The sequence below is a fragment of the Mizuhopecten yessoensis genome, unplaced genomic scaffold (assembly GCF_002113885.1).
Source record: "Mizuhopecten yessoensis strain PY_sf001 unplaced genomic scaffold, ASM211388v2 scaffold715937, whole genome shotgun sequence".
In the NCBI taxonomy this organism is placed as follows: Eukaryota; Metazoa; Mollusca; class Bivalvia; order Pectinida; family Pectinidae; genus Mizuhopecten; species Mizuhopecten yessoensis.
The window spans coordinates 65,058-81,057 of NW_018479866.1; the positions used below are offsets into that span (position 1 = coordinate 65,058).

At 36.7% G+C, this 16,000-nt stretch overlaps 1 protein-coding gene across 1 annotated transcript; it reads right to left on the minus strand.

Annotated features, from left to right (window-relative positions):
* Positions 1–181: 181 nt before the first annotated feature.
* LOC110441403 (delta-like protein C) lies at positions 182–13,165 on the minus strand (the record flags this gene model as incomplete). Its single annotated transcript, XM_021484524.1, has 13 exons — positions 182–929; positions 1,162–1,293; positions 5,854–5,901; positions 6,139–6,201; positions 6,375–6,437; positions 6,967–7,029; positions 7,356–7,415; positions 7,794–7,856; positions 8,059–9,035; positions 10,907–11,040; positions 11,155–11,306; positions 12,597–12,756; positions 13,035–13,165. Coding segments are annotated over 13 exons (2,232 nt in total), but the record flags the coding sequence as incomplete, so codon positions are not given.
* Positions 13,166–16,000: the final 2,835 nt, after the last annotated feature.

Sequence of the window (16,000 nt, forward strand, 5' to 3'; positions counted from 1 at the left end):
ATCTTACAGGAGGTTACATCTGGTCACCTCTATCTTGCAGGAGGTAACACCTGGTCACCTCTATCTTACAGGAGGTAACACCTGGTTACCTCTATCTTACAGGAGGTAACACCTGGCCACCTCTATCTTACAGGAGGTAACACCTGATCACCTCTATCTTACAGGAGGTAACACCTGATCACCTCTATCTTACAGGAGGTAACACCTGGTCACCTCTATCTTACAGGAGGTTACACCTGGTCACCTCCATCTTACAGGAGGTCAAGCCTGGTCACCTCTATCTTACAGGAGGTAACACCTGGTCACCTCTATCTTACAGGAGGTAGCACCTGGTCACCTATATCTTACATGAGGTTACACCTGGTCAACTCTTTCTTACAGGAGGTTACACCTGGTCACATCTATCTTACAGGAGGTTACACCTGGTCACATCTATCTTACAGGAGGTCACACCTGGTCACCTCCATCGATCACCTCTTTTTTTCCATGATGTTATTGATGGTCACATTAATTGATCACATCTATATCACAGGAGGTTATAGATGGTCACATTTATTGGGTACCTCTTTCTCACAGTCCAATGCGTTATCCGTTAAATGCGTTTTTGCTAAAAGTATTTGATTAAGTCTACCAGGACCAATGCTTAAACCATAGTTTGAATAAATGTCACGTGACATGTCGGGCTATTTTTATACAAGACATCCAATTGAATTACAATGCATACACACTTAGCAGAAAACGCATCACAATTGGGTCTTTTCATCCTCATGATATATCGGATTGTCGTACCGTTTATCTTTCTCTGCTCCAAATTGTCCATCTTGTTGATAAACTGAATTTTGATGGCCGTTCATGTGCAAACCTACTTCATTTGTTGAATTATACGAAACTTTTGTGTTATTCATTTGTGACTGATCATTTTGGCTTGCCTGTTGAAGAACAAAAATAATAATTTAGAATCAAAAAGGAAATCATCAAATATAAGATGTATGCCAGCGTTAAACGCGTCTCAAATTGAAATGCTAAATTACAGCTTGTACAATCAGAGAGCAAGACTCAAGTGATCATCAGTATCAGGAAAATGGATTGGAATCTTCAGGACGAATTTTGAGTGTGAAGAGGGAAGAGGACGAAGGAAGGAGGAGAAACTGGAGGACATACCTGTTGCGGCTGTTTTCCCCGACATTTTACCACCAACACCACCACGATTACAACCACTATCACTCCTCCCGAGGCGCCCCCAGCTATCGGTGCGATCTTGACGGCCTTCTGCGGCGACGACTTATTGTCAATCTGCCCAAACATAAACAATTCATGATAAGTAGATGTGATTATGTACTGTGTAGCTCCTTGTGAAACTATAGCTGCCACCGCTGAAGGTAAAGTGACCTTTAAGTGGAGTATTACAATACCGACGTCACATTGACAGCGGTAATAACCCAAACCACAGCACAAATGACTATACTGAAAATGTGACGTCATTCCATTGTTTCCATTTAGAGTTCAATTACGACAATTGTATAGGGGATTGATCTTTCTCTCCAAATAAACGAACGACCGAATTATCAGCGTTGATCTGAAAGTGACCAACGATGTATCATGATATTAAGGTTTAAATTATTTCAATGTATTGCCACCCTCGGTGTTACCTGATGCCACATCTGACGTGATATATTGCCACTTTCCGCAGCGGCTTATATAATGTCATATCCTCTGACACATCTTTTGGCTGAAATCTGTCGCAACTTTAACTGCAGATTAGGTTATTTTCTACCAGTTTGATAAATTTAAAGGTAAAATATATATAATGTATTTATATAGGGAAGTACTAAGCAACTCTTTTTACAGTGTTTTATACATGTATATATTTATATGTTATCTCATTTAAAGGTAAGAAACTATTGCATCTAATGGTGTCACTGTGATTAGAACATTAAAAACCTACAATATGCAATAAACGACAAGTTTAATTACGGGAAAAACGATAGTACTATAACTCGTCCGTAGAGCAGCTTGACTAAATGTGGACTACTCCAAATACCTGGAAATAATATGCACAGAGAAGTCAACACTGTACCAATAGCACTTTTAACTTTTTTCCCCAAATTAGAACCATTTTCATGGGTCCGATTACTATAAATATTCAAATGCATGTAATTGAAAGAAAATCTGCAGCTAAAAGAAAATCATGTGTACGTTTGAATCCATACTCAATTAATTAATAGATATCCTTTTTATCATTGAAAAGCTATTTTGAAAAGGTCGAGAGTTTATCACAAGATAAAGACCTTATCGAGAATCTAAAGTGTGCAATGCTACAGAAGGCTTAATTTATACTGAAATAATTTAACAAAATCATTTTCATATTGAATTTGTTACGGGTATATTACGTGTATAACAAAGTGTACCATTAAACCTATGTGCAGTGATAAATAAAGGAAGAAAAAACCCACAGAACAGCATATCCACACTGTTGAAGAACACAGGTTACAGATGCAATGATAATGCGTAGTGTTGTTGAAATGTGCACATAATGCATTTTTACTGTGACAGCATTTCGTGGTGTATATCGGTATTTAGTACGACGCCCGGTCAATAATGTCAATAGCTTGGTTGATGTGATAAGAGTGCATATCACGACCAGATATTAAGTTGTCGGGAGGATTGATCAGGCAAGCAATACATGATAACGATTAATGCATATAAAATATGTAAAGTATTTTTCACTTTACTGAACATAAGTAGCAAGATCATAAATAACTATCAATCTTGAAAAATAAATTACAATTTTATATTTAGTTTACAAAGTAAACTTATTTTTTTGGAGCGTTTTTTATTTATTTTTATTTATCAATAACTGAAAAAATAATATAAAAACACAGTAATAAGAACCAAATGACAATGAAATCGCTTCAGCAAAATTGGAAGAATATGAAATATCCTTTAAAGTGTGAAAGACTTTATGTATATGTAACTGGTAAATTTTAGAATTATTAGTGCGTGATGAGAATACAGTAAAACCCCACTTACTCGAACTCGCAATACTCGAATGCCCCTATTCCAAGACGATGTTTTGACATCGATGATTTAGCGTTTATTCACTTGATGTGCAAAAACTATATTAATACCGATGACTATACGTTTCATTGTTCAGCTATTTTGTATTTTATTAAATGTTGTCATTTTTATGAAACTTCTTTTTTACTTTTGATCATCTACTATCTGCGATAGCTGCAGTGCTCCTACTGTCTGTCGTCCTATCTAATAAAAAAATAATGTCGGACGAACCTCGAATTCGTCGAATACCCGGTTTTCCTCGAACTGATAATCTTGATCCCACGAGTTCGAATGAGCGGATTCCAATGTTACTATCAATCTAATTAGAGCCCCTTTCATGCCAATAACCAAAAACATAATCACAAAATGTGTTTCATTTTCGTTCTTTTTTTAATTTTCGTTATTTATATTAGAGTCTAGGTTGATGAATTATAGATGTTAAATAAACGAATATATCTAGATACTTGCGTTTTCATATTAATCGAAATTTTAAAAAATGAATCCATCAAAAGAGAAATAAATTGCACTGTTGTCACTTCAAATTGTAAAAAGTCTGTTTTAGTATGGCTGTTCCTGTCGGTAATTTCAAGTGATTATATCGTTTTGAAATATTAACCGATTACAACTAGAACACTGACATGTCAGTAAGGGCCCCGTCTTGTGGCAATATATCCGCCATAATCATCAAGAAGCAATCTGCCTATAAAGCTGAGCTTGAGGTCTGATATTTGGACTCGCAAAAAAGAATCGCAAGGAAACAAAATACACATTTAACATGTACTATGATGTAAGTCTTGTTTCCTTCCACCTATTGCTAGGCTAACAGAAATGTAAATACCGGTGCAATACTCATTTGTTAGCTTTGATATGTTTTATTTCACTTTGAATACCTCCTCCATCAAGAGCCAGGGTCCAAGTCAGAGATCCATTTTGTCTTTGACCTTTGGACCCAACTGACCTTGACCTTAACCCAGTGACCCTGATCTTTGGACAGTTGACTTATTCTTTGATTCCGACCAACTTTGCTTCATAATATCATAACAAAATGTTCATCAGTGAAAAATACAAATCTTGACCTTGACCTTGAACATTTGGACCCCGTAACCATGACCTTAGTTCATTTGACTTGGTGTTTAGTTCTGAACAACTTTGCTTCTTAATAACATAAAAATAATGTTCATCAGTAAAACGATACAATATTTGACCTTGACATTGACCCAGTGACCATGACCTTTAGTCAGTTGACTCCTTGTTTAGTTCTGACCAACATTGCTTCACAGTGTCATAACAAAATGTTCATCAGTGAAATAATACAATATTTGACCTTGACCTTTGACGCAGTGACCTTGACCTTTGGTCAATTGACTCATTGTTTAATTCTGAGCAACATTGCTTCAAAGCATCATAACGAAATATTCACCAGTGAAAGATGCAAAATTTGACCTGGACCTTTGAACCTTATGACCTTGACCTTTGACCTTGACTTTTTACCTGAGTGTGTTTTTTTTGTGAACTGAACATCTTGACCAAGTTTCATGTATATCGGTCAATTAATACCAAAGTTATTAGCCAGGAACAAAATTTGTGGACGGACAGACAGACAGAGTGATTACTATAGGGCACCCGTATTTCCGATACGGGGCCCTAATAAATATACACGATTCTTTTATAAACTCCGAAAATTCAACTTTGGTTTATAGTTTATGTCGAATGATCACAAGCTCCATAAAACATTTAACCATAAAACAACCATCAACAAACGACACCACTTCTAAACATAAAACAACCATCAACAAACGACACCGTTACTGAACATAAAACAACCATCAACAAACGACACCGTCACTAAACATAAAACAACCATCAACAAACGACACCGTTACTAAACATAAAACAAACATCAACAAACGACACCGTTACTGAACATAAAACAACAATCAACAAACGACACCGTCACTAAACATAAAACAACCATCAACAAACGACACCACTTTTAAACATAAAACAGCTTGTTTCGGGTTGTTAGCCCCAGGATCAATTATCTAAACGTTCATCTTTTGACCCCCGAACCCTGCACACATCCTCCAGTATAACAAACCTTATTTCAGATTATAAGAAGACCATATCCATTCCTTTGTAATTGATTTGCACGACGTATAGAAAGTTAGCTTGGTCTTTTTGGTTACTTCCTGACCAGATAGGACCTATTAATACTACAGTTGTAGCTTGATATTGTCGCATAATAATTACAACTTAACTCTAGTCCCTGTCCACATTAAGACATATTGTTATTACATTAATACAAAGAGTCAGCAAAGTATGCTTATGTTATATAAACTATAAACACTTAACGAACATGTTATATATACTACTATAATAAACGGTTTAAACTTATATCTGAGCAGATAGACGAACCAGAGGAGGAAATGATAATAAAACAAAATACACAGATAAGGCAACGAATTCCATCAAATACCAATCGTGGTGTCTCCTGACTGAGCAGTCTTCTATCAAACACATTGGACACCAGCTAATGTTTTCATGATACAATGGATGCAATCCTATAAGTGATGGTGGGGACAAGCATGTTGATGTTTAAAAACTGTCAGTGAAGAATTACATATAATTACAGATCTTAACGTGTGGAGGAAATACATGAAGGTTTGGATCATTGCTTAAGTTTATCACAATACAAATAAGACTACGTGCTCCGGAAGGGTATATGTGGGCCACGTGCTATGCAGAAAAAATAAACGGGCTTTATGTTTTTGGTAAATATGGCATAATTATACCTACCTTGGGCGGCAACGTTCTCTTTGTTGATGAAGGATGCTCACGAATTAACTAAGAAAATATATGACATTGGAAATATACAACAAGGACGAAAGTATAGCGAAAAAACGGTAAGACAACAAAACCTGAACATGGGAGAGATGAAAGCTTTGGACAGGAAACATTGTCACATCATATGTAGCAATCGTCAGAACAGTCTGTGAATGAGAAATCATGATAGTTGGTAAAGGAGAGTTTTCGGTAGGAGATTAAAGAGAATGTATTGGTGAATATGAGATTCTTACTCACCTTAGGTGATATTGTAATAGGCTGACTGGGCGTTGATAAAGTTTGTTCAAGATTGCTGGTGGACTAGAACAGAAACATACACGGAGGAGATCCAAATTAGGTGTCAGAAAAGACGACAATATGGATGAAGTGACAGAACTTCGGACGAGTGACGATATAATACAATGCAGTACTGGTAACAATATAAAGAAAAGAAAACTGTACACAAGTGGTAAATAAACGATTTTTATACTGACCCCAGGTGGCTCTGTAACAGGCGGTCTGTGTGTTGGTGAAGATTGCTCACGATTTATAGTGGACTATAACAAAGTATATTACACAGCGTCAATAAACAAAGAGGAGATTCGAACTTAAGGACGACGAAGGCAACAGCATGGACTTAGTGACATAACTGTGTGCTCCGGTTGGGTTATACTTGTGCTGCGTGTAACATCGTCAAGTTTGATGCAAAAGAACACATTATAGGTTTTAAAAGAGACTAAGGAGACGGGGCAAAGTTGAAGGGAACTAATGACAGAACGTAAGGAAAACTCGTCATAACTTATCACAGGTGCGAGAAGGTAACTTAACACAACTGAGAGAAGGTACAGAAGTAATCATGATAATTTATTATTGGGGATAAGGGTTTACTGAACACACAAGAGGGAAAGTTAAGGAGAAATCATGATAATTTATCATAGGTAATAGGGGGTAACTGCACACACACACATGATAGGAGGTAAAGGAGAAATCATGGCTATTCATTATACGTGATAGGGGGTAACTGTACACACATGATCGGAGGTGAAGGATACTATAATTATCGGTAAATATGGTATATATACTTACCTCGGGCGGCAGTGAAACAGTTGATCTGTGTGTTGTTGAAGTGTGTTTATTACTGATAGAGGACTGGAACAAAATAGACTAGAGCGTCAACTTTCATAGACGAATTGCGAGCTTAAATTCGCAAGACAGCTATTTCACATCGACCATGATATTGGAACCAGGCTCCACGGTTGTGTAAACATTTCCAGTGCCATGTAAATGTAGAAAGGAACTAATGGTAGGGAGTAAAGGTGAAATTATATTTGGAGACAAAGGAAAACTCATGAAAGAATGTAAAAGAGAACACGTGAAAGGGAAAAGGATAACACGTGAAAGGTGGTTAAGAATAAAATTCCGACAGGGGGTGGAGACATAATATTTATTGATGATTACAGTAAATGTGTGCTTACCTCTGGCGGCAGTGTAACAGACAGTCTTTGTGTTAATAGAAGATTGGAAGTGGACTGGAACTAAATAGGAAAGATGGTCAACATTCATGGACGAACATGAACCAGAAAAGGAAACCAGGTGTTTCGGCGGAATTAGCAAATTCTGTGTCACACGTGGAATGTCACACGAGAGGATGTAAAGGAGAACCTGGGAGAGGATGTTAAGGAGGACGACTAAGAGAACTTGTTATAGGATGTAAAGGAAATCCCCATTAGGAGTAAAGATAGATCGTATGTTAGGAGGTAAAGGAGAACCTGCGAGAGGGATTAAGGGAAGAGGAGGAGAACTTGTGATATGATGTAAAGGAAAATAGTAATAAAGAGAGAACGTTTATTAGGAGGTAAAGGATAATAATAGGTAAAGGAAGCCAGGAATTTTATAAGTGAACTTATATTTACCTTTGGTTGCAGTGTACCAGGCGGTCTTTGTGTTGTTGAAGGTTGTGCCTGATTGATAGTGGACTATAACAAAATTAACAGGTGTCAATATTCAGGTGGGCCGAACTAAAAGTATATAAATAAATCAGCCATAGGAAACGGGGAGACGAAACTACATGTACGTGCTTCAAACGGATAGCATTCCCTTTGTCCCCTGTGGCGTTCTCATGAAAGGAATTGAAAACGAAACCTACATTAATAATGAACATGACGTAATCACACTAACCTTTGGTGGTATTGTTGCAGTCGGACTATGAGTTGTTACGTGTTGCTGACAGTCAATTCCACCAAATCCATCATTACATAGACAAGTGTATTTCCCGATACCATCGCGGCACGTTCCTCCATTTTGGCAAGTAGCATTTGCGCACTCATCAATATCATTTTCACAATTTAATCCATTAAATCCATTTCCACAGGAACAGGTGTATTCCCCTATACCATCGCGGCACGTTCCTCCATTTTGGCAAGTAGCATTTGCGCACTCATCAATATCATTTTCACAATTTAGTCCATTAAATCCATTTCCACAGGAACAAGTGTATTTCCCGATACCATTGCGGCACGTTCCTCCATTTTGACAAGTAGCATTTGCGCACTCATCAATATCATATTCACAATTTAATCCATTAAATCCATTTCCACAGGAACAAATGTATTTCCCGATACCATCGCGGCACGTTCCTCCATTTTGGCAAGTAGCATTTGCGCACTCATCAATATCATGTTCACAATTTAATCCATTAAATCCATTTCCACAGGAACAAGTGTAATTCCCGATACCATCACGACACGTTCCTCCATTTTGGCAAGTAGCATTTGCGCAATCATCAATATTATGTTCACAGTGTAATCCATGAAATCCATTTCCACAGGAACAAGTGTAATTCCTGACCCCATCGCGGCACGTTCCTCCATTTTGGCAAGTAGCATTTGGGCAATCATCAATGTTATGTTCACAGTGTAATCCATCAAATCCATTTCCACAGGAACAAGTGTAATTTCCAATCCCATCGCGGCACGTTCCACCATGTTGGCATGCTTCTTTTACGCAGTCATCAATATTATGTTCACAAAACTCGCCAGTGTAACCAGCATAACAGCTACATGAAAAGTTTGCCACAAGGTCGATGCATGTTCCGTTGTGGCAGGTCACGTTGACACAGTCCGGAGTATTGACAGTGCAGTTGTCACCCTCGTAGCCTGCACAATTAAGGAAACTTTCACGTTGTAGCAGTTCTAAGTACACTATAGTCAGTTATATCAAGTATTATGGGTTGTTAATTACATCAGCGTAATAGGTAATCAGTATAACGATATCGTTTGTTCTAACTAGTGAAACTATTTAGTTAGTTCTTACCAGATTCTCATTTTACCTAGTCCTCAAATCTATTTTATTTATCGATATGTAATTGTCAAAGCAAACAAGAGTTCATATCGGCTAAAAGTAATAAAGCTTTACAGGTTGGTCTACATTTTGGAAGCACCGGTTTGGATTTGGAGGATAGAGTTATCTGGATACATATAAAAAACCAAGGGAAGCAATATCTCCAAAGCGTTATAATTATCTAAAAATTACAAATGTGTGCTTTTACATTCTATGACTGTTTTTCTTTTTATTGTAAACTCTACATTTCTGATAAAATTTCTAATTACGTTCAAGTATTATGTAAATCCACTTCTTCCAGTTCTTTAACTTCCAAACAGAAGTTTCAAAAGCCCCGCGTAAACTGCAAAATATATTGTTTCCAATCAAAGACATACGACCGTTCGATGCGCGCACACATCCTAGTTCCTCTAAAACTAACATTGGATTAAGAAGGTAATGAACCTAAAAGTGACAGAGGAAACTTGGAGGAAGATGGGGACTCCCATTGCACGTGGTAGGCAGTTTTATAAAAAAAGGTACAATTGAGATTTACAAAAACAAAACAAAACTGTATTTTATATCCTCAATTATATCAAAAACAATACTTCTAAAAATATGAAATTGTTTTACCTATCAGATTCGCAAATTGCACAGGACCATGGTCTAATTAAAGACGGTTGAAAACAAGTTACAGTTTTTCAAAGTAAAAGGACATCGAAATATCCTAAAGAAGATCTAAACAATAGAGGACTCTAAATTATAAACTGTCTTATAATCCGGGGGCCAAGAGGGCACGAGGACAGGTGTCAGGAGTATGAATCGTCCTGGACCAAGAGGTCCTGAATGCCCTAATAGATCTTTAAAACACCGATCTCTCCACGGCCCCAGACGCAAGGGGGCCCTGAGCAGGCAGCACACTACCAATCTGCTGATATGATACCGGTCCCAAACACTGGTGTAATCCTGAAGGGAAATCTGAGTTGTAGCCGAAATCCTAAAGAAATGGGAAGATGGAACAGGCAGAAAAAAGATTGATCGAAATACTGCTAAGTGGGTACAGTAGGAACATCCTGACGAGGAGGGAAAACGTGACCATTGGTTCTGCAAACAAAGATAGGATCGGAGAACAAAACGATGCATTAATGTGTTATTTTGAATTGGAGAAAAGAGGGATTGGTATGACATTAAGTTGTTTCGTATTTGCGCGGCGCATTTGAAACTTTTGTTTATGAATTAATGAACTGATAGTAAAAGTGGATTTGCAAAATAATCGGATGACATGTACTTGCTTGATGTATAAAAAACTTTGTAAGCCACGTTACAATGACTTAAACATTTTATTAATTATTTTGATATTGAATAACCGGCTTAGATATTGTATTGAAAATATGATGGTTTGCAGACATTTGATAATCTATGTGTTCAAACTGTTGTATCAACAAAGTCAAGACCTGTCCTTTCGAAATTGAGGTGCAATGTAGCTTTCGTATAATGTATAATACACTTCTATGAACTCTAGTCTGCCTTATCGATCACAAAACGATGGTAAATAACTGTGACGAAAATTAAAAAAAAAGATTTGAAAAATTCTTTCGTGGTTTTGCAAACAATATAGCAAGGGGAATGGCCTTTTTACACACACCCTAATTCATCTCATTCATTCAACAGTTGCTACCGTGTATATATATCTTAACTCTCTTCCTACCTAGAAAACAGATTTTTTCCCCATTAGGCCCACAGGTGTAGTGTCCAGTCGTATTATCCGAGGGTGAACAGTAGATGTCACACTGCGCACCAAAGTAATGCTGAGGACACGTCGCCACCAACGTCACGTCAATACTAAAATAAAAATAAAATACCTGTAGTCAGCTTCTGATGGTTGTCAAATTCCAAGTAGATTGAGTTTAAAATTAATTGAAAACACGAAATACATATATTTAGTCTCTACTGTACCTGCAGGAAGTACAATCGTGGGCTTGAAGCGTGAGGTTAAATGGGCTGACAAGCTTGTCTGTACTGACATTGGAGCAGTAATGTGTTGTGTCGTCCGAGCCGGGCGCAATTTTCTCATCATTGTACTTCTGCTTCACGATTAGGTGTAATGTCTAAGGAAACATATCAACAGAGTATTATCATCAGATTTATTGTCAGAAGAAACATGCATAAGGGATATAAAAATATATGTAAAAGATATAAGCCTCAAACTGTCTATTATGACAAATATTGGACAGTCTTCGGCGTAACGCGCCTCAGACTGTCCAATATTTGTACTTAAAACACACCCCCTCTTTGTGTTAGTATTGGACAGTTTCAATGTCTGTTCAGTATGTGCAATCAACCACGAATAGAAGGCTATTGATAAAATAAAGGATAGTGGTGTCCTTTAGCATACTTTGCATGCTTTTGTACAAGTGCATGCATTACAGGTGTGTGAAATATGCCTGAGCAGAAAGTCTCTTTTGAATAATGTCGTCTAACAGTGAAGGTGCGTTCCCAACACAGTCCCTGTTCAGTACATGTTGAGCATCAGCATTCAGTATTGAAATGGATTTAATTCAAATAATGTGATTGATTTATTGAAGAAAGTGATTACAATATATTTCTTGGATTATATCTGTGAGATAATGAAATGAAAAAAATAAAACCACACAATTGAAGTGAGAAAATTCAATATTTCAACACCACCTCCAAAATATGTTCATCAAAGATATATCACAGCTATATATCTGGGAGTATACAAGAATAGCTCAAGGGATGATACGAAAGAAATTTTGTACGCATACATTTATGTAAATTGTGGGAAAACGCAAGATTTCAACTGTCTGGGGCAACATATATATAGAACCTCATCATTAGATTTATTGTCTTGGGCAACATATAATCAATCTCAAATAACTTCAGAACTTTCGCATCATTCTCATCAATATCCGCCATATTTGCTACAACTCCGAGCGCCCTTTTGAAAGAGGGTCTCTGATTGGTCAAAATTTTATGAGTATTTATTAATATAAAGGTCACCTGAACGTGACCCTGACCGCGGCACACTCAGATGTTCAGGCGTAGTTAACGAAGCCATGAAACATATGATTTTAATCAGATTGTGTCTGGGGCAACATGTTCATAGAACATCATTATAAGATGACTGTCTGGGGCAAAATGTATACAGAACATCATCATAAGATTGACTGTCTAGGGCAACATGTACAAAGAACATTATTATAATAGCTACTGTCGGGGGCAACATGTACATAGAACATCATCATACGATTAACTGTCTGGGGCAACATGTACATAGAACATCATCATAGGATTTACAATCTGGGGCAACATGTACATAGAACATCATCATAAGATGACTGTCTGGGGCAACATGTTCACAGAGCACACTTGGGTACCTTGCTATATGCCTGTCTCTGAAGATAGAATTCCATCAGCTGTCTACCGTTGTATTGAAGTTCCAAAGAGGAGGAGGGTCCAGTGATATTTTCTGCAGGTGTACCGTAGAATTTTTTAAAATCTCCATCTACCTTTTGACCGTAGTCCACTTCACAATCTCTAAAATATCATACATAAAGTGAATTGGTAAATAACCATATCTTATCGGATGATGTATTATTTTCATTAAACCATGCACGTGCAGCGCTCGTCAAAAAGTCTACTTCGCGTTCAAAAGTAAATAAGCGAGCGTGTTATATGTGCATGTACAATGATCCGCTTTATGCAAAACTTTTGTTTCCATGGCGTATTGGTTGGCAGTGACTTTTCTAATAAAAAAGGAAGTGAGATTAAAAAGAGGTATGAGGTATATTTAAGGAAAGACATGTGTCACTTACTCGATGCCTTCGTCCACTAGGATCAGAAAGATTGGTGACATGTAATTGTCATTGCAGTATCCGCTACATCTGTAGGTATTCAGTTGAAAATTGACAGTAACACTATCCGAGACGCTCTCACTTCTCATCACCTGCAATCACAGACAACATCAGCCTTATAGCATGCGATAAAGTTATAGAGTGATATCCTGTTATCAATGTAACAACTCATTTTAACAATAATGAGTTGTATAGGATCATTTTGTATGCTGAAAACAGTAAACAGTGGTAGCAGTGGTAACAGTGGCAACGTGTTATGCAGATAAACAGTAGCAACGTGTTATACAGACAATCAGTGGTAATGTGTTATACAGATAAACCGTGGTAACGAGTTATACAGATAAACAGTGGTAACGTGTTATACAGATAAACAGTGGTAACGTGTTATACAGCTCAACAGTGGTAACGTGTACTACAGACAAACAGTGGCAACGTGTAATACAGATAAACTATGGTATCGTGTTATACAGACAAACAGTGGTAACGTATAATACAGATAAACAGTGGTAACGAGTTATACAGATAAGCAGTGTAGCGTGTAATACAGATAAACAGTGGTAACGTGTAATACAGAAAAACAGTGGCAACGTGTTATACAGACAAACAGTGGCAACGTGTTTTACAGACAAACAGTGGCAACGTGTTATACAGACAAACAGTGGTAACGTGTTATACATATAAACAGTGGTAACGTGTTATACATATAAACGGTGATAACATGTTAGTTATACAGACAAACAGTGGTAACGTGTTATACAGACAAACATTGGTAACGTGTAATACAGATAAACAGTGGTAACGTGGTATACAGATAAACAGTTGTAACGTGTTATACAGCTCAACAGTGGTAATGTGTCATACAGACAATCAGTGGTAATGTGTTATACAGATAAACAGTGGTAACGAGTTATACAGATAAACCGTGTAGTGTGTTATACAGATAAACAGTGCTAACGTGTTATACAAAAACAGTGGAAACGTGCTATACAGACAAACAGTGGTAACGTGTAATACATATAAACAGTGTAGCGTGTTATACAGAAACAGTGGAAACGTGCTATACAGATAAACAGTGGTAACGTGTTATACATACAAACAGTGGTAACGTGTAATACAGGTAAAAAGTGTAACTTGTAATACAGGCAAATAATTGTAACGTTTTATACAGTAAAACAGTGGTAATCGGTATCACAAATAAACCATGGTAATGTGTAATACAAATAAACAGTAGTAACGGGTAATACAGACAAACACTGGTAATGTATAATACAGACAAACAGTGGCAATGTGTTATACAGACAAACAGTGGTAACGTGTAATACAGGTAAACAGTGTAATGTGTAATACAGGCAAATAATTGTAACGTGTTATACAGTAAAACAGTGGTAATCGGTATCACAAATAACCATGGTAATGTGTAATACAAATAAACAGTAGTAAAGGGTAATACAGGTAGACAGTGGTAACGATTAATATATGTAAACTATAGTATCGTGTAAAACAGGTAAACAGTGATAACGTGTTATACAGATAAACAGTTGTAACGTGTTATACAGCTCAACAGTGGTAATGTGTCATACAGACAATCGGTGGTAATGTGTTATACAGATAAACAGTGGTAACGAGTTATACATATAAACAGTGATAACATGTTAGTTATATAGACAAACAGTGGTAACGTGTTATACAGACAAACATTGGTAATGTTTATACCGATAAACATTTGTAACGTGTTATACAGATCAACAGTGGTAATGTGTCATACAGACAATCAGTGGTAATGTGTTATACAGATAAACAAAGGTAACGAGTTATACAAATAAACCGTGTAGTGTGTTATACAGATAAACACTGCTAACGTGTAATACATATAAACAGTGTAGCGTGTTATACAGAAACAGTGGTAACGTGTTATACAGATAAACAGTGGTAACGTGTTATACAGACAAACAGTGGTAACGTGTAATCAGGTAAAAAGTGTAACTTGTAATACAGGCAAACAATGTATACATATAATACAGATAAACAGTGTAATGTGTAATACAGACAAACAGTGCTAACGTGTAATACAGGTAAAACGTGTCATGTGTAATACAGGCAAATAATTATAACGTGTTATACAGTAAAACAGTGGTAATCGGTTTCACAAATAAACCATGGTAATGTGTAATACAAAAAAACAGTAGTAACGTGTTATACAGGTAAACAGTAGTAACGTGTAAATACAGACAAATAGTGGTAACGTATAATACAGACAAACAGTGGCAATGTGTTATACAGACAAACAGTGTTAACGTGTAATACAGGTAAACAGTGTAACTTGTAATACAGGCAAACAATGTATACATATAATACAGAAAAACAGTGTAATGTGTAATACAGACAAACAGTGCTAACGTGTAATACATATAAACAGTGTAGCGTGTTATACAGAAACAGTGGTAACGTGTTATACAGATAAACAGTGGTAATGTGTAATACAAATAAACAGTAGTAACGTGTAATACAGGTAAAGAGCGGAACGTGTTATACAGGTAAACAGTGGTAACGTGTTATACAGATAAACAGTAGTAACGGGTAATACAGGTAGACAGTGGTAACGATTAATATATGTAAACTATGGTATCGTGTAATACAGGTAAACAATGATAACGTGTTATACAGATAAACAGTTGTAACGTGTTATACAGCTCAACAGTGATAATGTCATACAGACAATCAGTGGTAATGTGTTATACAGAAAAACAGTGGTAACGTGTAATACATATAAACAGTGATAACATGTTAGTTTTATAGACAAACAGTGGTAACGTGTTATACAGACAAACATTGGTAACGTTTATACAGATAAACATTTGTAACGTGTTATACAGATCAACAGTGGTAATGTGTCATACAGACAATCAGTGGTAATGTGTTATACAGAT